General features: G+C 40.3%; 1 protein-coding gene across 2 annotated transcripts in view; it reads right to left on the bottom strand.

Annotated features, from left to right (window-relative positions):
* Positions 1-23,611, bottom strand: part of col4a4 (collagen, type IV, alpha 4) — a 72,945-nt gene that overhangs the window by 4,181 nt on the left and 45,153 nt on the right. For both annotated transcript variants that reach the window (XM_069197295.1, XM_069197296.1), the window contains exons 25-46: positions 23,276-23,459; positions 20,369-20,431; positions 20,142-20,249; positions 19,664-19,882; positions 19,224-19,385; positions 18,273-18,443; positions 16,098-16,241; positions 14,101-14,208; positions 13,704-13,885; positions 13,414-13,477; positions 12,284-12,358; positions 10,861-10,968; positions 10,143-10,250; positions 9,077-9,148; positions 8,346-8,480; positions 7,277-7,384; positions 6,424-6,579; positions 5,769-5,876; positions 3,522-3,656; positions 2,414-2,530; positions 1,220-1,408; positions 409-692 (exon numbers count right to left, since the gene is read on the bottom strand). In XM_069197295.1, coding sequence (XP_069053396.1) covers positions 409-692; positions 1,220-1,408; positions 2,414-2,530; positions 3,522-3,656; positions 5,769-5,876; positions 6,424-6,579; positions 7,277-7,384; positions 8,346-8,480; positions 9,077-9,148; positions 10,143-10,250; positions 10,861-10,968; positions 12,284-12,358; positions 13,414-13,477; positions 13,704-13,885; positions 14,101-14,208; positions 16,098-16,241; positions 18,273-18,443; positions 19,224-19,385; positions 19,664-19,882; positions 20,142-20,249; positions 20,369-20,431; positions 23,276-23,459 — 3,000 coding nt within the window. The remainder of the gene's footprint in view (positions 1-408; positions 693-1,219; positions 1,409-2,413; positions 2,531-3,521; positions 3,657-5,768; positions 5,877-6,423; positions 6,580-7,276; positions 7,385-8,345; positions 8,481-9,076; positions 9,149-10,142; positions 10,251-10,860; positions 10,969-12,283; positions 12,359-13,413; positions 13,478-13,703; positions 13,886-14,100; positions 14,209-16,097; positions 16,242-18,272; positions 18,444-19,223; positions 19,386-19,663; positions 19,883-20,141; positions 20,250-20,368; positions 20,432-23,275; positions 23,460-23,611) is intronic.

The raw sequence follows: 23,611 nt of genomic DNA, 5'->3' as shown, positions 1-23,611 counted from the left end.
GACTGCGGGAGGAAACCAGAGCACCCAGAGGAAACCCATGTGAACATGGGGAGAACTTACAAACTCCACACAGATAGACCCCCAGGACTTAAACCCAGGGCTCCAGCACTGCAAGATAGTAATTGCTTATGGTATACAAAAAACTATCAAAAATGTTTTGAGATCCTGTTCTCCTTTTCTGGGTGCTCTACTACTCTTTAAGTTCTTCATACTACTCTTGATTTTTCATTTATTTCCATAATTAAAGGGGAAAACAAACACTGCAGGTGTTTCTTACTGTAAAGTAAGGTGGGGTTTTGTACTACAGTATATTGTTTTTGAAGAGTTTTAAATAAATAAAATGCTTCACAGAAACAGCTTCTGTATTTCCCAAGTCCAGAACTCCAAGCTCACATGTCAGATAGTTACCATTAAAAAGGAGTAGCCTGTCCACAGACTGCGCCACCCCTGAGGACAACGGGGGATGCTATTAGTTTGGCTGTGAAAGGCAGCAGCCAGAGAGGGTGCCTCACACACGGCACATCTGCTTATATATTGCTGGATCTCCAGATCTGACACTGGCTTCGCCGGAATGGGAGCAGTGGTGGACAACCAGTAAGACTTGTCATTCCGACTGGAGTAGTGACAGACTTTATCGCCGCAATAAACGAATGGCATGGTGTTAAATATCTGCAAGCAAGACCCTGCCAGACCTGAGGAGAAAAACAAAATGAGTTTCAAACAAGCCTCTCTTCAACTGAAGCTGTGTGACCAAAAACAATATCCCAAAAGCAAGGACATTTGCCTTTGGTGAACCTGAATCCAGGACACAATGAGCTGGTCCTTTCAGCTTTTTTCAGTCCACGATGCCATTTTCCTATCTTTTCTTCTGAATTGTCATTACATTTAAAATTGCAAATAAATCAAGTCTCATATTTGAGAAGGATCCTCCAGATTTAAAGAAAATTCTCCATGGTGAAGAACACCAAGTTGTTGTACACATTTGAACTGTCCTCTAGGTGACCATATTCAAAATTGGTAAGTGACCAATTTTAAAGCCTATTCTTTCTGTTCACATGTCAGAATAAGATGTTTATAAGGTCCCTTATATTTTCTGAGAAACCGCAGCACATGCCCACAGATCTTACATAAAGTTATTTCAGATTTCTAGACATTTTAAGAACTGTAAGATGTTCACTGCAAACTTCCCTTCTTGTTAAAACTATGAAATCACACTCACCAAGGTCTTGATTATGCGCTTGCTCTTGTCCTTCAAGGTACACCAAACTGTAGCCAGTCCACATCTGGTTCATACCCATAGGACACTCAGGGATCTTTTCTGTTTGACTGTGCACAACTATTAGGAAGCCAGGGTTACACATTTTTAAAGATCCTGGCTCTCCTGGTGATCCTGGCTCTCCAGATGGACCTATGAATAAAAGTGTTAAATACAATGAACCACAATACTTCCAATTCATCAGCCAAAGCAGAATTGTAATACATTTAAATAATCATATCGGTATCTACCTGCTGAGCAGGCCTTTGGTTCATTCTACCTGGTAGTGTGGGTTTCCACTGCTTTGTTACTGTTTAACCAGGCAGGTCAACAGCAACCACCTAACTACAGTATCCTCTCATTATAGGAGCTTAGTTTGATCCGTGGAAACTGCCCGTAAAGTAAAAACTCCCATTACCATTCCCATTACTTCCCATTTTATAGTCTCTGCTTGGTTCCAGAACTAAAAAACATTGCTTCAAACAACCCTAACTTAATCTTAATACAACATAGAACAGTACTGAATTATGAAAACAATAACATTCCTGGTTAATTATTCAGTTACATGCTTAAAGCCTATGGGTAGGAAAACACTCCTGCTCATTTACAGTACACAACAGTCTTAACATCATTACAGTCATTAGTAACTGCATAAACATTAGGTACTATACAGTATGATATGCACTGAACAATCACAATCCTTTATTATAAAAAAAAATAAAATAATAAATTCCTCATCAGAGAAATTGAAGAGAATGAAGAATAATCTCAGCAATGCTTTACGAGAGCCCATCTCATAAGAGGGAAAATCTGCTAGTTTAATGAAAAAACAAACAATGTAGTAGGAATTACTACATCTCACTGCCACAATCCCCTCACAAGAGGGCCTAGGATATATGACTCTACTGCAAATATCACACCAATTCTTTTAAGATAATTATTTCCCAATTGCAATGCCAGGAGTACATCAATTGCATAAATGAAAAGCAACAACAAATCCACATCTGCAACCCAAGGTGCAACGCAGATTTTATATGACGTGTCAGTGGTAACTCAGAATTTTCCTAGATTATTTAGTCAAGCTTTAAGGTGAGGAATGTAAATCAATGTAGATTTCTCTGCATACTCTGAACTAAGACTGGAAAACGCCCCTAGTACCTTGACGACCTTTCTCTCCTTGCTCTCCAGGGAAGCCAGGGTCTCCCTCTTGTCCTGGGAGCCCTGGTTTTCCTACTGTTCCATGAACTCCAGGCAAGCCCACGTCACCCTTCAGTCCTGAAACACAAGAAAATAAAGTCTTTGACTTGTAGATAGATACTTTATTGATCCTGCGAGGGAAATTGCACAAATTGTAACCTGTACGATAAGAAAGTGACAGAAAAATTCAGCACAATTGCATTATTTGGGTGGCGGGGGTGGTTTCCATTCCAGCTGAATATACTGGGATTGCATATCTTAACTGAAGCCTTAATTACTCCAACAAGTTGCTTGATTGTAATATATGCAGCTTTTTTCCACTCAGATGTTTGGGTTTTCATGTTACTTATGGAATGCAGCAGTTCAAAGGCAGCATTTACATATTTAGAAGCTGAAAACAGACAAACAGTTCAAAATAATCCCATTATTAAATCAAATAAGGTTTTAACTAACTGTAACTGAAAGCTTGAATCAAAGCCTTAGCAGGTGTATAGTCCTCCAGAATCAGGATCGGAAATCTCTGTTCTAAGCTAGGGCAACACGGTGGTGCAGTAATCATCATCACTTTCTTGAGTTGGATATGCCTTGAACTTTCCTGCTACAAATGATGATGTTTAGATTTTCACATGTTTTTCATGATGATGCACAATTGGGTATAACCCCGCTGTCCTGGCCTACTTTCCCATTGGCCCTTACCAGTCACGGTCCCCTAATAATCCCCATCTATGAACTGGCTTCATTACTCTGTTCTCCTCCCCACTGATAGCTGATGTGTGGTGAGCGTTCTGGCGCACTATGGCTGCCGTTGCATCATTCAGGTTGGGCTGCACATTGGTGGTAGTGGAGGGGAGTATCCATTACCTGTAAACCGCTTTGAGTGGAATGTCCAGAAGAGGGTTATATAAGTGTAAGTAATTATTATTATTATTATTATTATTATTATTATTATTATTATTATTATAATTGATAGAAAATTCAGAAATGTATTTCCACATTGACTTATAGACGGTTTAGGTTCCATTCTTTATTTTTGTACGCTTTTGATCTCTTGAAAGCCAGATGCCCTTACCTTGCATTCCAAGTGATCCTAAGAGGCCAGGGGGTCCTCTGGGACCAGGGGGGCCAAAGGGACCAGGGGGGCCAGGAGGTCCAGGGGGCTGTGGGATCCTGGGGTCACAAGAAAGAGCTGGGGCACCTGGGGGACCTTTAGAAAAAGTTTACCAATTATAAATATATGTGTGCAATCAGATGAAGAAGGTAGGAAACTATTGTTTAATTATGACCAAATACAGTATATAAATCCGTAGACACAGCTTAGAACAGAGAGCTACATTCTCATGCAATCTGCAAAGGAACAAATAAACACTAATCCCACACTGAAAATTAGAAAGAAAGAATACAATATATGTAAATGAATGTGGAGACTCTTCAGGTGAGTATAGGAGAGATGGAGATAGTAGGGATACAAGGTGAGAGTTGCTAAAGGGTGAGTAAAAAAGGAAATAGTTGAATGGAAATCTGAGGGACAGAATGCAATAAGAAGATTCAAGTCCATGAGAGCGACAATTCTGCATGAATCTAGATGTTTAGATGTCATTTTTGTATTGGTGGAAACAAATGTGTCTCGCTCTGAGTTTCTGAGGCCTTACCTTTGTCATCTCTTACAAGCCAGGACTGAAGGCCCTTCTTCGCCTCTTCAGCCAAAAAAGTCTGCCCTCCCTCAACATTTCATTTTCACTTTCCATTTCTGGTTGCACGTCCAACCCACTGTGCCTATGTCCCTAGTCTCTATTCATCCATTCATCTCTCCTCTTTCCACAGTTCTCTATTTCACTTTCCCTGAAAGAATGCCCCCCTCCCCTCATCACTTATACTCACTCTGCTCTGGAAGTGGACAAAGTCAATCTGCACTGGGTCTGAGCTTCTCGTTCATAGCCCTTGCCATTCCTGGTGCCCTCATGAAACCAGGGAACAGGTGATTCTCCTAACCTATATATACCCCCCTCCATCAGTTGGTGTCCAACTGTTGTGGGGACATCCCGCAACTCTCAAGCTAGTTGCTGCTAGTGCTGCCACTTGTTCACTGACTTGTGTTCCATCACCTGCATCATACATTCTCATTTACTTTATTCTCAATCACTGTTCCTCCAAAACGCTGTGGTTTGTGTCTGTCTCTGGTTTCCATCAGGATAAAATATATATTTTTTTGTTTAATGATGGGCTGTTTAGAATGGTGAAAAAGGTTACCATTCATTTAGCTTTCATTTTAAGGAGTAATTTAGTCCTGAGCTGGGCCATTTTTTATTTGATAAGAAATAGGTTCTCTTTTCTCCTACATGGTATTTGTGCCTTTGTTGTAGGGTGTTACAGGGTAGTAGGTTCTGTTTTTCTTGGTACTTTAAGAAAGAAGGCCTCTGAATCTCTAAATATATAAATATTTGTTTTTTTTAAGTTTACTGCCTGGTTATTATGTTGTTGCCTCATTGTACTGGACCACAACATGTGCTCATAAGTGTTCCACTCTGTTTTCCTTGACAAAAGGTGGAGTGTAATTTAGAATCTTCTTGCACAGAAAGCTGGTGTAATTTTCCTAATTAGTATTTCAACTTCCCTTTTTTGAATAATGTTAATGTGATGACATCTGCAGAATGAGAGGAGGTCAGAAAGTGGTCTTGGAGCACATTTTTATAAAAGGGCAAAGTGAGAGTTTAATAAGGGAAGAGGACAGAAACACCAGGGAGAAAGAGAAGGGATGGTGAAGAGATCTGATGAAAGCTTTTGTAGAAGCAATGGTAGCTTCCAGCAAAGGTATCTTTAAAAAAGGTTTCTAAAGAAGTGAGGGCAGGGATCTGTGTCAGCATGTAATCTGCAAAGAATACATATATACATATTGTAACGCAACGGGGGCTCAGGCGGGCGCCGTTGCCGCATTAGGTCGGCCCCATCCCGACTGAGGCTCGAACCCGGGACTCTCGCGTCTCTCTGCAGCGACCCAGCCCCGTGAGCTAAAGAGAGATCTCTCCACAGCCCAGTAGCTGTGGTCCTGCTATCACAGGGAAGGGCGGTGACATCACCTGCTCTGGTATGCCAGCTCTTACACAGTGCCTGTCGGCCATAAGCGTTACAATATATATTCTGTTACTGTTCCAGGTGCCAATTTAAATATCCATCATAGGGGCTTTCTTGCAACACATCAGCTGTGTCATATTGTATTGCTTCAGCAGCTGATAAGATGGAAATATATTTGACCAGATATCACTTTCTTTGAAAATGTTCCATCAAAAAGCAGTGTGAGCAGGAGGGAGGGCAGACTCACCTGGGTCTCCCGGGAATCCTGGGTCTCCCTTGGGTCCAGGTATATCGCAGATGCCAGGAGGGCCGGCAGAGCCATTGCGTCCTATACACCCATCTGGTCCTCTTTCGCCTTATAAGATAAGATCACTTTCTTGGACATATACAATCTCTTGTATTAAGAATGTGTCTTTTTGCATATCGCAACTTGCTCTCCATGAGACACCCAGACAGGGAGAGAAGCTGGGGGTCAGAGCGCAGGGTCAGCCATTTATACTCCACCCCTGAAGCAGTTGGGGTTAAGAGCCTTGCTCAAGCGCCCAACGGAGTACGATTCCTCTCCCAGCCTCAGGATACAAACTGGCAACCTTCCAGCCACAGGCGCAGATCCTTAGCCACAGAGCCACCACACCACCAAAGTAAAAAAGGTGTATAGTCCAGAGGAGACCTTGCTGTGGTCCTATAATATGTTCAATGTAATATATTCTTCTCCTCATACTTTCATATATTCACCATTTGACCACACAAAACTTTTTCTGAACAGTAATCAGGAGCTGGTTACACTCCTAGGTTTGCCAAAAGTTGCTTTGAAAATTCTGACATCAGACAGTGCGTCTGTGAACCCTTGCTTAGCTTGACACTGAGGGTTTCATCACAACAAGTTGAAGACTTCATATTACCTTTTAGCCCTGGTGGACCATAACTTCCTGGAGGTCCAGGAGGGCCTTTATAGCCTCTAGGGCCTTGTTCCCCAGGTGCTCCAAGTCCACCATTGTCTCCTTCGTCTCCATTATTTGGTAATAATGGTCCTGGGAAGCCAGGAATTCCTCGGGGTCCTGAGATTTAAGGATAAAGCCTTTAATAGATGCACAGTCTTTCTCATGGTTGATGTCATATAATGTTCTCCTCAGCTAAACCCAAAATAAAGCTATAAGTGAAACCTAGCATCTAAACTTCAAATAAATAGTCAAAACTGCATACAGGTAGCACAAAACAAGCAACACTCAAAAAATGATATGTTGCTGTAAGTATTACAAGAACACTGCACACTATTGCAGGAGTTCAATACTGAAGGAACCTGACAGGCAATATAGTTTATGTTCCACCATTATGTGGTTAAAATGTTACGTGATATCCCATTTAACCTGCCTGGTCAATTCTGTTTCTCAATTAAAAACACAAAAACTCCTCTAATTTTGAACCAATGGTTCAGCTGCTGTTCATTTAACATCCCTCCAGCAGGTGACTCTGCTCATTTACCCCAGGGCCTATTTTGTAAAAATTTTCAGCCAGTGATCTACTCGTATACAGTATGTGTATATGTGGTTGTAAATTTATTTCTGCCGTTCGGTGTTATAGATTTTGCTAAATTGGGGCCTAGTGAGGATGCAAGGGGGCTAGTTGCATTTAAGAAGGAGGCATGCTGCTGTAAAATACACAACATATAATGCAAATATAAATTGCCCATGAACACAGAAATAAGAAATGTATTCAAGTTTGTAACATGGTGGTAATGGAGGTTATAATTCTTACCTGGTAACCCATCTCTGCCAGGGCACCCCATTTCACCACATGGGCCACTTGGACATGTCCCACAGCAGGATCCTGGACTGCCAGGAGGGCCAGGTGGGCCCAGGAGACCTGGGGAAATAAGTGTCAGTACAAACAAATCAGCAATGTGTTGATTTACAGGAGACAAAGTTGGCATGAAGAGCACAAGACAGACAATTACATTCCACAACTGAACAGTCTCCAGATCTCTGTGCTATTGAAAATCAGTAGAACTGTAAGAAGTGGTGCAGTTCAGTCCCTTATACCACTTTGCAACCGGAAATACAGATGCAATTCCTAGACAAATGATCTACAAATATTAAATCCTTGTGGGATAAATGCCATGATTTGTTCTTCTTACAGCTCACAGAAATCCAAAAGAAGAAATCAGCCAGCAGCTACTCACAACTGGCAATCCACTGAAACTAAGCAGGTGTGAGCCTAGCCATCACCTGAAAGAGGTGTTAGTGGGACCAGCAGGGAGTGCTCTCCCTGCGGTTTGTGTGGGTCCTAATGTCCCAGTCCAAGGTACCATCCTTCGGGTGAGATGTAAAACCAAGGTCCTGACACTTTGTGATCACAAAAAAAATTCCAAGGCTTTTCTCAAAAAGAGTAGGAGTGTTACCCCGGCATCCTAACCAATTTTCACATTGGTCTTTACCAATCTTGGCCTCCTAATAATCCCCATCTATAAATTGGCTTCATTACTCTGCTCTCCTCCCCACTGATAGCTGATGTGTGGTGAGCGTTCTGGTGCACTATGGTTGCCGTCACATCATCCAAGTGGATGCTGCACATTGGTGGTGGTGGAGGAGAGAACTCATTACCTGTAAAGCAGTTTGAGTGGGGTGCCAAAAAAAGAGCTATATAAATGAAAGTAATTATTTATAATATTAAATCCACATGTGGGTGTAATTCTTAATATTTAGGCCAGTGGGTGTATTTTTTTTTATTCTTCCTGCTCAATTGTTGAAAGCCCATTAAGGCTGCCAGCACATACTGTATCTCTGAACAAATCTTGAAGTGTGTGGTGTCCCAGATACTGTACTACCTGGGAGGCCAGCGGGCCCTTGCTGGCCCTTAGGGCCTGGTAGAGAGATCCCTTCATGTCCTTGATCTCCCTTATCACCTTCATCGCCCGGAATCCCCCTGGGCCCAGGGGGACCAATCTGATTTTCACATTTAGCTGAGTTCAGAAAAAAAAAAACAAATCAGATTTGATGACTTACAACAATGAATTGTAAACAGTATAATCAAGTGCTTTTAAATCCATTTCCATGCACACATCTCAAAACATGGTACTTGAATTTTCCAAAAAGGTCTATCAATAATGTCAATTAAATGTAACCGGCACAAACAAAAAAAATACTGGAACATAAATACAGCCGTGAAGGACACCAGAAGGACTCTTTCCTAGGCCTATCAATGACCCAATGAGTGCAATAACTATAATTGCAGAAGAACCCTGACTGATATTTTTCAAACAGGTTATTAATGGTCAGGAATTCATTTACATGTTTTAATGGAACCTTTCTCTAAATAACAAACGATTCTAAATGTGTCTGGAATGAGCTACAACCAAACTATTGAAGGTGGGTTTTTTAAAACTATAATCAATGGAATACTTCATATAGGCCTTCTAGTCAATTGTTTTTAAAATGTGGAAAGATGGTTGCAGTACTTTACAAATGTCGTGCCTTCTGTCAAATTGCAGTTCCTGTGAGGCCTGAACTATTGCTATCAGTGCTGTTAGTGACTCCTGCTGTGGGGCTAAAGACTGACCTGGAGCACCCTTTTCTCCCTTTTGTCCATCCAGCCCATCAAGACCGTACAAGCCCGGGGAACCAGGTGGTCCTGAATGTGGGAAGAATAGAAATAACACAGTGAGGTCTTTCCTGCCATGAACAGGACAAAAAAACTGAAGTAATCAAAGTCCAGTAATAAAAATAAACTCTTGCAACAGATTAAGATTCTCAATTTTCTATATCACATTCACACCTTTTCACTGCTGGCTTCAACAAATTAGTTGGTCGTTTTTTTAACTGGCACCCTGGGCACTGTCCTCTTAGATTCACACCCTTGTTTGTGGCCGATCATGCCTGGACTCACATTGTCAGAACACTTTAGGATTTTTACTATTTTAATGATAAATTCACCTTGCAATTTTTGATTGCAATTAACAGTCTGCTTGCATGTTTGTTCAAATATGAAGCCCTTTACTTGTTTGTGTACAAGGCATCCCCTTCAGGATAAATAACCGTGACTGTTCTTGTTGTAGATGTCATCAGAGAAATGGTTTACCTTGCACGCGCAAAGTAATGAAAAAGTAGGAAGTACATTATCAGCTTTGCATTGCTAGTATTTCTTCTGAACTGCTGAAGTAGCTCGTACTGAAAAACTGAAACCAGAAGATTCTATATACATTTGCATTGATCCCAAGTAGACTTGTGACATATACAATTTAGATTCAATCCTATTAATTTAGGATTCATAACTGGACTTGAAGGTTGTGGGTTCAAATCCCAGGTCAGACACTGCGTTTTTTGTAACCTTCACGTGAACCGTTCCTGTAAAATACCCAACTTTATAAACATGGGCAAATGTAAGTCGCTCTGTATAAAAGCATCAGCCAAATAAAACAGTAGGTAGTAAATATCATTAACCTTTGAATTTATGTACTTGACTCACTGTATGTAAGGTCTCAACAGAATTCTAAATTCAATCAACAGCAAATATCCTCCTCAAGGACTCATCAGGGCTAAATGGGTATGTTTAATGAGAGGTTAAGTATAAAAACTACAATGTAGAGATACTATGGATAGAACAGCAGGAACAGACTTGGCTCTACCTCTGAATCCTGGTGGTCCAGGGCGTCCCTGTGGGCCTGGGGCTCCAGGGAGACCTGGAGAGCCATCCAGGCCCTGCTGACCCTGTAGACCTTTCAGACCTTCGGGACCTTGAAGGAAGAAGAACATAAACTCGCATTAGCTAGGATGAGCATTTAAAGGGTGTGAATGCAACACTTCTTTATTGTATGGCTAGCTGAACTCATTTTGCACAACACATGAAGAAACGGCAAGATGCTACTTTGCTGTAATACGCCAAGGTCAAAAGAAAAAGGCTTAGATTATAAAATAATTGCATATCTCACCTGATTGTATTTGCTCTTAGTAATGGCTCTGATTTCAAAACTAGTTCATGATAAACATTTACAAAAATATTTTAATTACCTAACACAGTTCAATTATTTTCTTTGTGAACTGTTTTAAAACTAAAATGTAAAAGCTGTTGTAGCTCCATTCATTGGGAGGTCTTCAAACCTTTATTCTTTGATAAAAACAATTTGAATCAATATAAAAAGGTAGTTTTAATCAGTATTATTAATATCATATTAAAAGATACTGATTATTTAATCAGTAAATAATAGAGTAGGGTAGAGACTGCTCCACAGAGGGTAGTCACACAGGGTAGAGACTGGGCCCATAACAGATATCCTCTATAACCTTACCCCTTATTTTGTCACATACTGTACTGCACAAAGCATAAATCCAGTGAAGCTTCTGTACCTGGAGGGCCAGGATTCCCTGGCTGTCCTTTTAGGCCTGGTTTTCCACGATTTCCGGGATGCCCCGCAAATCCTGGATCGCCCTTATATCCCGGCACACCGTTAGGAGCTACAGCAGGAAAAACACAGGACTGTCAGAGAAATGTACAAAACAGCACCCAAAATACATGCAGCATGTCAAACATTTGTACCAATAAAAACTGTATCACAGAGCACTCAGTATATTTATATCAGTCTCATATTTACATCAGTGAAACAAACTTTATACCTATCTTCAATTGAAGACTGAAGTCACAGGTATAGCATATAACACTGCCAAATACTTATAGTATAGAAAACATTATTACATATAATACTTTATGATGGAGTAGAGTATATAACCATATGGAATGGCAAATCTAAGAAATACAATTAAAATACAATACAAATACAAAATACAATTCCTAAAATTAGGAAAATATTAGAGGACAAAAAGTTCAGTTTATTCTAATTCTAATCTGTGATTTTGAAATTTCATTTTGTCTTGTGTAAACAAACTTCTGAAGAAGAGCTCAGAAGTCACATGGGGCATTCAATTCAGGAACTCTGTAAAAGAGATCAAACGCTGTCACACTCACACAAGAATGCAAATGATGATGCTCAAAATGGCCAGGATGACACACACAAACTGCAAGGATGTTTGTCCGTTCAGTTTGCAACCCAAGAGGCAGGTTAGCAACAGGATTTGTTAGTGTGTGACATTGATTGTTGACTGAAGCAGAAAGCATATTGATAATCAGAACCCGTGCTGATTATGTTTTGTACAGTCTTTGTTTTTGTAGCAATTCATATGACATTTGGCAGAATACAAGAGTTATGGGTAAGCCATGTCTCTTTCTTTCATTTTAAAACCATGCTGCTTTATTACAAAGGACATCAAGGTGAATTTGTGTTTTGTTTGTCAAATATACCTCACAGGTGGGAAAACTTCTTTATTAATCAAAAACAACTTCCATACACATCCACACACTTTTGTTACTGCTTCACAAGATTTTGGGTGCCCTTCTAATAAACTGATGTTGCTGGACTGTACTATTCCTGTACTGCCACCTGCACATCATTCTCATCACTGAAGTTCTGACCTCAGAGAGTTCTGAAGCTGAAGTTCTGACCATAACTATGTGAGCAAGGGCAGAGTCTGACTATGCTGTATGCTGGAAAATAACAAATTTCAACCCTGTGAAACGTAACTGGTGGAAAATTCACCCATTTATATTATTGATTGACTTACATTTACATTATCTGGCAAGCTTTAATAGGAGCCACAGTCAACATTTATATCTTCATTATCTTATTAAACGGCCAGGTTTTTGTAGAGCCGGTCAGATTTAAGAGCTACCTTTGATTTCTCTTCTCTTGTGTGAGATGGAAGATATACATCTTACCGAGAGGAGCTGGTGTTCCTGCTTGTCCCTTTACCCCGGGCAATCCAGGTAAAACAATTGTAATTCCAATTTCACCTGTTCATTCAAAAACACTTTGTTACCTCTCTCATGAGTCCATTTATTATAATAACAAGCATTCAAAGGTCAGCCTTTCTTAAATCAGTCCTTCCCTATCTTTGTTTGGTTAAAAAAAGCATCAATTACTGTTTTCAATACTTTTAAAACACAGAAGTGACATTACTGTAGATGCCTTCTGGGAATAAGTGGTGAAAGCTTAATAAAATGGGTTGAAAAATGAAGAACTGTGGTCTCTGGCCGGTGTTTACATTAGTGAATCCAAAAGAAGAATTCCAAAAATCTAGTTCTTCCTTCAGTGCAAATCCAAAGTTCAGACACAAACAGGATGCCCTGCTACTGTACACGTGAGAATATTTCTGCAGCTGGCTTACGGACCAAGGCTGGACAAAAATGGAGATCCAGTCTTGAACTCTCTATTTGTAGAGTAATTAGAGAGAAGGAAGAAGGGGCAAATGGAACCATGGGATGCATTTTAGTAGCAGAAATGTCAGAAGACAAAGACAAAGGAATAATTGTAGAGTCTGACTGGTGTTAACAACAGTGAACAAGAAGCCAGTGGGCCTGATGCAGAAATTTAATTGTAAAATAAATTAAGTTTTGTTATTGTAACCTTACTGCTGGTTTCACTGTGAAAACTACACAGTGCTAACAGGAATCCCTAACAATTGTGCTGACGTATCTCCAGGTCATAGAGCACAATTGGTTCAGTTCCACTGTGGGTTGCACTGGAATTAGTCAGCCAGAGCCCTTCTGCCTCACTATGGGCAGGGGTAGGAATAGCAGGCTGCTAAATGGCTTGATGGGTAGACTAGTCAGAGGAGCCTGCCTGCACTTCCTCATTCTCCCCTTGGGGGTACAGTATGGGTATGTCACTTTGAGCATAGACGTACAGTCACAATTGATGATTCTAAAGTGGGTGGGTAAAAATTGAAAAAATAGCTGGAAATTCTAAATTAAAAATATTTTAGAATTTAAAATGAAAAAAATATCATAGTAAACAAATGACCCCAAACTCTAAAGATTCGAGAATGAATATTGCTAGTCAGTCTTACCTTTTATGCCCTTAGGCCCACAGCTCCCATTGGGACCTGGAGTGCCTTTATTTCCATAGTCCCCCTATACACAAATACCAACCAGAGACACAGAGACACTTAGCTGACAGAATAATACACACAGTTCAAGACTAAACTCAACAGATATAATCCTTTAAAAATTCACCACACTGTAGAGAAGAAAGAAAATTTGAATATTTAAATGAACAGTATGAGCTTAACTAATCTTTTATGCTATGACCAGCACGACACACAGTCAGGTCTTTGCTATCTTCTTTAATCGCACATACTTCAGCACCAGTTTCCCCTCGGGATCCAGGGACACCCGCCAGACCAGGTGTCCCCGGCATGCCAGGCATCCCATTTTGGCCGTCTTTCCCTGGAAATCCACAAGGTCCCTTCTCAGTTCCTGGGGTGCAAGGCTTTCCATCAATCCCAGGCAGCCCTTGAGTACCAAGCTCCCCCTTTTCTCCTGTGGGGCAAGCGCAGCACACAGGATTAGTGCAACAAAGAGTGCAACATGTTTCTTTCGACCTGAACACATTTGAAATGCCCATTATGGGAGGATGACAGCTCCTTAAGTAAGATAATGAAATGACAAGAAAGTCTACTAAAGGAACAATGGTGACTTCTGGCCCAGACCTGGTGCTTGTTATACAGTACGTACAGGTGTGGTGTAACACTCACCCCGGGGCCCTGGAAATCCTGGCAATCCTGGAGGTCCAAGGTCCCCAGGGGATCCTTTCACTGGGTTTACAATGACTTTACCTAGGCAGCCTAGTGGACCTCTACTTCCTTAAGAAAAAATCATTGGAAAAAAAAACAACTGTTTTTTACCAATTTCTTCAAGAAAAGTAATGGTATTACATCTTAGACTGAAATAACACAAACAAAATAACACCATATATACTGAACATCACACTCTTATCACCCTGCGCACACAGTTTCCAAACATTAAAGCACTATGCACAGATTTAACATTTTTTTTTTACATTTTTTTTTATTCTCCCAAACACGATAAAATACAGTAGAATACAAAAAAGAAAATAGCAATACCCACAGATTTTGGATACTTGATAAGTGTTGGATATTGAGGTAATTCTGCTCAATGGGGTATTTCAAATGGGCTATAAGTACATTATGCAGTACGCATGTGAGACTGTAAATAATTATGGAACAAGTAATAGGTTTATTCCATGCTGAAAAAAAGAAGAAAAAGAACACAGCATTTCGGCAGCTCACACCTGAAGAAGGCTCCACGGCCGAAACGTTGTGTTCTCTTTCTTCTTTTTTTCAGCATGGAATAAACCTATTACTTGTTCCTTTGCAGCCTACGCATGCTGACGCAGCTACCCACCTGTAAATAATTATGTTTGATTGATTCCTAAAAGTCAAATACTCTTGCAATTTACTGTTACAATTTCTGATTGTTACAGCAAATTAAGAAAAACCCCACTTCCTACACTTGGGACTAAGAATGATACACTTTCTTGTTGTGCTCAGCATACTAATTGATGGGACAGGACTGTCTAGACTTTACAGAAATCCATTTGTAATGACTGATGGAAATGTGACCGTGTGACCTTTGCAGTTCTGCCCGGACTCCTGCCCTTGTCGCTCCACCCCGCCGGTTTGTCCCGCAACACCTGGGGGGCAACACCGGGTCTCTGGCGTAACACAACAGGGAACCTGCCGCATGAGCTAAAGGAGACCTCCCTCAGCCCAGGCTGTTGAGGTCCCTGCTATGCGCAGGGAGGGCGATGACGTCTCCGTGTCCAAACTAGCTCCGTTACACCCTCCCCTACTGACTTCAACTCCGCGAAGGACACTCCCGTCCGGGTCACGGCACCAATGTGACCGTCACGGTTCCCCGCGGGCTCGTACCCTTGTTGCTCAACCCCGCTGGTTCATCTAGGGGCGCTGCAGGCAGCTGAGGTTCCTGCTACGTGCACGACATCACCGTGTCTAAACTAGCTCCGCTACACCTGTAAAGTGCTATATTGCTACAAGTCCAGCAAAGTAACTCGGTTCCCTGCTTCTAGGTTCACCCTGATGTGATAACATTTCTGCAAGACAACTCATATCCCCCATGGTTCTTGCGGAACAACAACTTTCTTATAATATGAGAGTGTGACAGTTAGGCCTTGAATGCCATACTCACCTGGGGTTCAGACTTGAACCCCATTTAACATTTAGGCATACCTAGGCATCTAGGGCTCAGAGACCAGTGATCAGACACAGGCTGGTCCAGGCTCTCTAAGAGCAATGGGACAGAAGCACACAAGGCACAACTCACAGATGTATAGCCTGTTTTGCTTTCAATGGTGCTACTTATTTGTGAGTACAAGTCTCACTGTAACCACCGTGTTAATCAATTCGACCAATGTTAGTCAGGATAATGCATTAACACTACTTATCTCATGTCAGTTCAATAAAATGCCCAATGATTAATAATGATTGTTAAATGATTTTGCAGTTTTCCTAGATTTATTGCAGTTATTTGTCTCTTTTAATGCTCAGCACATTTGTATACCTAGTCTGTATTATTTTTCCTTTCTTGGCGTAATAAGCACTCTGAAAAATATTTCGTCTTATAGCTTTTGCCACTTGCTTGACATTTGGCAAAGCAATTCCCATACCATTCTTCTTTTCTGTGCGTGGCATGTCGCCATTGGGGAACTTACCCTTCTCCCCTTTCAAGCCTCTGTCCCCAGTGGCTCCTGGGTGTCCATCGGAGCCCTTCTCCCCGTTCGCACCTACAGGGCCACATGCACCCGGCAGTCCAGAGGGCCCTGGGAATCCATCGATGCCAGGGAGGCCTCTAATGCCTACACAGATAACACTGCATCACTGGAGACTGAACTGGCGCTTGGGACATCAGACAAAATCAGTAAATGCGTTCTTCCTCCTGATTATTGCGGGTCACAAACCTAGGAAAATATTCCAGCAATAACTGTGACTGTACTGCAGTGTACTTCTTTCCTGACACTTTCTAGGGTACTGTATGTATTGTTGCATCTTTAAGGGTTAGGCACACATATGTACCTCACATTAGAATTGTCCTGTTCTGTAAGATCAAAAAATGGATATTGTCTTAAGGGTTTATGCACCTTAGTGTTTGAGGCAGTCATAATGCTGAAAGACCTAAATAATAATAATAAAAAGAGTACTAATTTTTAGGTGTGGTTAAATCATTTTGTCAGTTATATCAGAAAATGATTTTTTTAAAAGTGACCAGTCTTAGTGAGGTCTTTAAGTTAGCCTTCATGGGGATGGGACATTCAGTACATAGGAAACGGGTCTGAAAAGCTAAAGCCCTTGCTCCTTTGTTATTGGTATGTGTAATTTTAATTTTTTTTCTTATTCATTGGTAAGCATCCATTTAGAGACATTTACAGTAGTTCTTGGCAGAACTCTTTTGTTCAATAGGATGCAGGTTCTCTATTTACCTTTTAAGGTAAAGAATTCTGTATTTTCCTATGTCTGTAGAAAGCATGGCTTTGGAGCTCATGTATTTGAAAAGTTCTGCAAATAAAAGATGTGAGAAAATGTGTGTTTTCATGTTGTGTCTGATTCTAAAAAACTACTCGCCTGCCTTATTATGTTTGTCACCTATCTGTTACTCTATTATCAGAGAATAGAGAAATTGCATGCTGTGATATACTCATTTAATTCCCGCTCCTTTTTGTATGTTGTCATCCATGCAGAGTTAACATTATAAATGCAAATATCGAAACTACATTCAACGTGCATAAGTAAAAATAATAGTATGCATTAGAACTCTGGGTAGCAGTAATTTTTCAATGCCACTTCCACACAGTATTGAAAGACCCCAGCAATCATAAGCCTAAAAGGAAGCGATTGAAGCTTGACTACAGTATAGATGGATGGCTATAGTTATCATCACTAGTTAGAGAAGAGTCAATCATTTCCAATTTATAAAAGAAATACAAAATAATTTTCAATATTACACATCATTAATTAAAAAAAGCTAATTTAATCAATTTCTAGAAAACACTGGCCACTAGTTTAATTGCATTACTTTACTTTTTTGCACTGTAAATAAGTTAGTCACTTGTGAAATCATGATGCCGGCAAAATACAAAAAACAATTAATTGCAATTTAACATTATGTCCTTCCTACAACAATGCACAAAGTTAATTCAATATATAAAGTAACAGAACTTCTAAGAGTCAAAAGGACATTACTCTAGTGGATTTGAATATAGAATACCCATACTGAGCCCACAGGAATGTTCAACCTGTCTGTGATTACATTGAGTATCATCTTAAAGATGGCCTTGAGAAAACCTTGTCAAATACTGAACCCTAACATCACATGCTGGAGCACTTTGACTTCCAGCAAATGCAGTGCAGCAAGTAGCTCACACACAGCTAGATGCTCATCTTGGATTTTCTTGGATTTGCTTGACCCAAGTCAAGGTGGCACACATGCCTGAACACGTTTGGAGACTGTTTGGAACAGTGATGTGTATTCTTAGCTTTGTTGTTGGTTATAATTGTAGCTTTGTACAAATAATTGCACAACAAAGTGAATGCTTTCTACCTTATTTCTTGAAAAGGGTAAATTCTCACTACTTCTGCTCCAAATCACTGTTGAATCAGGAAGGTGCTTTAGCTCAGTTAAAGAAATGCAAATGTCAGCAGCCATCGTGGTTGATTGCTCTTCAAAATCAAGACCACGTAGTGCGTGAACTGAAAACAAAAACTGTCTGGCATTAACAATCTTCTTTCAAGAGCTTCTGACTTTCTGCTTGTAGAGGACATAGAACTGAGTTTTTTTTATTTCTTGTGATGATCAGACACAATTAGAGATTAGTCTCACTGCTGTCTCCTACCTATTTCCCCTGGAGGTCCATTTTCTCCAATGTCTCCTGGTTCTCCACATTCACCATCAAAACCAGGGGGTCCTGGTAGTCCACATGGTCCAGGCTCTCCAGTGATTCCCTTAATACCAGGCTCACCTGGGCAGCCTTGCTCACCTTTTCCTCCTTTCTCACCAGAAAGACCTTAAAACAAAACACATGGCCATGTCTCAGAAGAGGATGGTACTTTCTGTGCTGTATTTTGTTTTATTTGTTTATCTGAACATACAAGAGACTGACAGGGTAAATACCACACAAATATTAACACGGTCTTGCCCATCATGACCAAAAATCTTAAATCGTCTAGTACTGTCTCATGGACAAGTAATGTGTTCCAATTCTTCAGGTAGACCTATTGGTCATGAAGATCACGGAGGAACACGTTTGGTTGGGTAAAAGCCAGGAAAAACAGGATTCCAGTGCTTCACGCTGGAGTCAGAGAGCAGGTCTGCTGGCCTGTGGTGCTCCAGTAAGAGAAGGAAACGATTTACTCAGATTTTAATCTGTGGGCTAAAAACCAAATGGCGTTTTGGAAGAAATTTTATTTGATTGTGCCTGTAAGCACCTTAGGTGTGCGAATCCACTTCTCTTGAGAGACTAAGGAGTTAAATTCATGTTCCGTGACAGCTAGGTTTTGGCTTCTGTTTCAGTGCTTTCTCTGCACTAAGGGGATTAGCTCCTGCATCAGCCATGATTGAAAACCATAGTTTTAGATTGTCATGCATCCAAGTGCATGAACTTTGGGACTTTTTTTTAAAGAGTCCAACCAGAATCTTTATTTTTTTATGACTAAGAAATATCCAAGCAATTTCTGTAACTGAACTTAATCCTGCAACAATTTAGTGGAATTATAAAGGCATTCCTTGCTATCAATGGCAGCTTTTGAATTATGATGTTCAAAGGGTCATTAACACTCTAGCTTACCTGAACGGCCGAAACAGCCTTGAGGTCCCAGAGGGCCAGGTTGTCCAACTGGCCCTGGGTTACATTTCCTGGGATAAATGCCTATTGATCCAGGTTGCCCAGGGTTACCAGGCTCTCCTCGCTCTCCTTTTAGACCCGAGGTCCCATTGAACCCTAGACCGCCTTAAAAAGCAGTAAACAGTAAAGATCTTCAGGTAAAATAAATAGGTATCACACCCAGACCATGATACATACTTTAGGATGAAGCACGACATTCAATATAATATCTCTTGAAATGTGTTACAGTACTGTGTCTTCTGTATTGCATGCTTCAGCCAACAAAGGAAATCAGACAAAAGCAATGAGGGCTATACAGTACATTTTGCTACTGAAATATCAATTTTGTAGAATATCAACCACTGTAGCTGTTATGTAAAACTTAGTTGCCAAACAAAAGTTACCTTTCATCCCAGGTGGACCACATGATCCAGGGATTCCTTTCGTCCCTGGAAGCCCCTGCTGTCCTCTAGCTCCAGGGGAACCAGGCTCACCGGACAAGGAATCGCCTCTTGGACCGCTGTTTCCAGGCAGAGCTGGAAAACCCGGAAGACCAGGGCCACCATCAATACTAAGCCCAGGCTCGCCAGGGTCTCCTGGATCTCCAAGTTGTCCTCTACTGCCTGGATAAAACCGGTGGAGAAAAAATAAAAACTCAATACTTGTTTTTAAAAACAAAGTAAGGGTCCTTGATTTATAGAAAGAAGTTGCTTCCTTTGACTTGCCTTCTTTGTCTCTCTGTGAAGGACTTCCATTATTTTAACAGTATGTTTAATGTTCTCCTGCCTATCTACACACTCTATTAAGGGTATTAGGTATTGAAATACTTTGCACTGCTGTGTAGGGTGATGATTTCTAAACAGCGCAGTTTTGTCTGCATACCTTCGGGTCCAACGGTTCCCTGGTCTGCTGGATCACCTGTCTTTCCTTTTGGACCATCAGCACCATAGGGACCAGGAATACCTTGATTTCCAGGCATCCCCTTCAATCCTAGATGCAATGAGAAGGATATGTTTTGCCAATAGAATAATATGTTGAAACAGAGTGCGACAGCAAGGTCAAAATAAAAAATCAGAAATCATGGCTTTAGTAATTTTCTGTAGATTTACCTTCTGGACCAGGAAATCCCTTTGGGCCAGGCAGGCCAGGCAGGCTGGGCAGACAACCGTCACCTTAATAAAAGGGGGTTCAGTAAGTCAGATAAGCAGTGCTCAGACTTTGTTAATGATTGAAAACATAGAAACAAATGTGAACTTGTTATAAATTAAACTGGCATCATTATTTTGGATGGGTTAGAGCCATGAGTTTTTAAATTCAATTATTAGTTTAAAGAAATATATACAGTATGGAATCATAGAACAGCTCTATATAAATCATAGTTTTATAACATACTATGGACTAGGTCTGTAGGGGTTCCCAAATCCTGTGTTCCAGAGATGCCCTCCTGCATGTTTCAAAGTTCATTTTAAATCTGGCAATCTGACAGTTCGGTAAACTGCTTTGATTAGTAATTAGTCAATTAGATCATTACGAAGAAAAACCTGCAGGAATTGATGGAGACTACAGGATTCTCTTTGTTAATATGATAAATAAGTGACAATGTTTTAGTGAATTGTTAACAGTTGTTAAAGCCTAGTTCATATGTAAAAAATGCAACTAAAAAGTAAGAATTGTACAATATTATTTACCATTAATTTTTTTTATTCCACAAAATATACAGTAATACAGGTAGTATTAACCTATAATTATCTCGATATAGTGCGGTGAACAATAGAGTGAAACTTATTTGTTGTGTGTAGTGGTGGTTTAGTTGTTGGCACACATTGTATCAACTGCAGCTTTCATTATGCAAGCAATTAAGCAATACAGAAGAGACATCATAAAAGATTACATCCCTTTTATGAACCATAAACCCATTGAGACCAAGGCTATAGTGATGGGTACTAAACAAGCCTAATTACTAAAATTAATTTTTGAGAAGGTTTATGAAATGGGATATAGAGGTAAGTTATCTTTGAAAATAATTCAGGGTTTTCCCATGAGAAGCAGCATCAATGGAGAGACAAATGGGGCTTTTCAGACATTTAAACAATCTGTTCCAAAGCTGCCGACACTCACAATTATGTCAATATTTTATGAAAATTGGAATGCACGTTTTCAAAGTGCAATGTTGGAAAAGCACATGAATCATAGGATGAAAATGGAAAGGGTATTTTGTGTCCTTGCTGCCCTCTTACAATATGCAAAGAGGAAATTAGAAACATGACTGGGAGCCTCTTACCCAGCTGCAGTGAAACTACTGTTAAATCTGTCTGTTCGTACCTCTGGTTCTTTTCAAGACCCTCCAATAGTAGTTGTTGGCATCTCCCAGTTTGCATTTTAATGTGGATTACCAATATAAAGTATGTGTTTGACCTACAAGCCTTGAAAGAAATTAACTGGAATTTATGATTTCCTACAATGCGTAAGGAACATTAGATTGTGCAAGTGTTATTAAAACCTCCAGCTCATTCACAGACATCTTAAAGATTAAATTACAAAAATATGGCAGGATAGGAGGAGGCTGTAATGACAGCCTACCTGCCACTAAAGGCTGCAAAAAGGCCATGATCATTTGTAAATAGACACAATGGGTGATAATGAATTAGATTGTTCTCACATGGGTTTGAAGGGTGTGTTTGGTAAATAAAGGGGATAATAGTGTTAGTTTGTGGTTGAGTGTTTGATAGCAGTCTTGGGAGACTGATTTGGATTATTGTTGTATATGCCACAAGATTTCTAAAACAAAGACTGGACAGTCCAGGGTCATTATTGCTCCTTTTTTATGTGTTCAAATCCACTAAGCTCCCTTAAATAAAATGATGCCTCTGAATGGTCATTTGTTAACTAAAAGAGGGACAAAGAGCTAAATACCTGTTTAAATTATGTGTGAAAATACCTGTTCAGATCTTCTGTTCAGGTATGTTGGTCTAAATTCTGAGAGCAGTGAAAATGCCACTTTCTTCAGATTTCACTGTTAGGGACTTCCAACAGATCATGATTGAGACCCTGTGATCATTTTCAGTAGCCTTAAGTGTGTTTCACAGATCTTAGAGTGTCGATTTCCACAGCAATTAGTAAAAACACTGCTTGCTTTGAACAGTTTAATTAAATCAGCCTTGTCTACCTCACTCTTTGAATGTTTGTTGTGTTTTGTCTGAAAATGTAATTGGACGCTTGATGTGCACCAGACAACAAATGCACTCTTGATGCTAAAAGGCTTGAAATCAGTGAACATTTAACCTTGCTTTCTTACCAGCCTCCATTTCGTTGAAATTGTTTGACTTTACACGTAAGTGTGAAAAATGTTATTGTGGATTGTGAGCTTTCCTGTGAAAGTTTAAAATAATGCAGTAAATAAACCAAGTGAATCATTTTTATTCTCTGTGCCCAAGAGCTTTCTTTGGATAGCATGTTGTAGAGAATTTCATTTTTTCATGGAAGTGCCATGGAAAGTATTTCTCCTGGGGCCATTATTCCTAATCTGGTTTTGTGAATTTTAAACAGACACTTGCTGTTCTTGCTGACATCTCAGGAATAGCAACTGGGTCATAATTGGAAAGGTCAATCATAAACCCCTATTTATAGTTGTAATGTAGGGTGACCAGAGCTAGACTGACTATAAAACCCTCTATAACACAGCTGTAATTCAAGACATCGTGCAGGATGCATACTGTTTGTGTCTTCTCCCAATAATCTCCAATAATGGCCATGTTCATCACTTATTAAATTTACCTCAAACCCCTTGGCTAAGGCGTGATTACTGTACTTGCATCTCTACAGTACCATTGAAAGTAACATTAAAAATCCTTTTGTGTGCCAATAATGACATGCATGCCCTAGGTTGCCAACCCCTGTACTAACCAATATACAGTATAGAAAGGGGAAGGATCATATCTAGCTTGAAGCACTATTTATTGTAATGTGCTGGAATTCCCAATTTATATAAAATGTTGCCATGACAATTAAATATTTACCTGCTTGGCCTCTGGGCCCAGGAAGGCCCTGAATTCCTGGGAGACCCGCACTTCCTGGTGGTCCACGTTGACCCCTGGAACCCATTATCCCTAATCCTGGTGATCCCATATGACCTTTAGGCCCCTGAGGTCCTGTCAGCCCAGGAAAGCCCTTGTCACCACGGAGTCCTGGAGTACTGTCCCCCTGAAAGAAATAAGCAAAAAAAATGAGACCAGCAGAGCTCCTCTCTCAAAAACACCACAACTCAACTTTGCAGGTTCTTTGCTAAGCAATCATTTGGTCAGCATATCGACAGATAATGCCAGATAATGTCATTAAAAGTACTAGGACTCATT

This window comes from Lepisosteus oculatus, chromosome 13, assembly GCF_040954835.1.
Source record: "Lepisosteus oculatus isolate fLepOcu1 chromosome 13, fLepOcu1.hap2, whole genome shotgun sequence".
NCBI classification, from domain to species: Eukaryota; Metazoa; Chordata; class Actinopteri; order Semionotiformes; family Lepisosteidae; genus Lepisosteus; species Lepisosteus oculatus.
The sequence above is the reverse complement of the archived record's forward strand: the minus strand, read 5'-3'. Positions and strand labels throughout refer to the sequence as shown.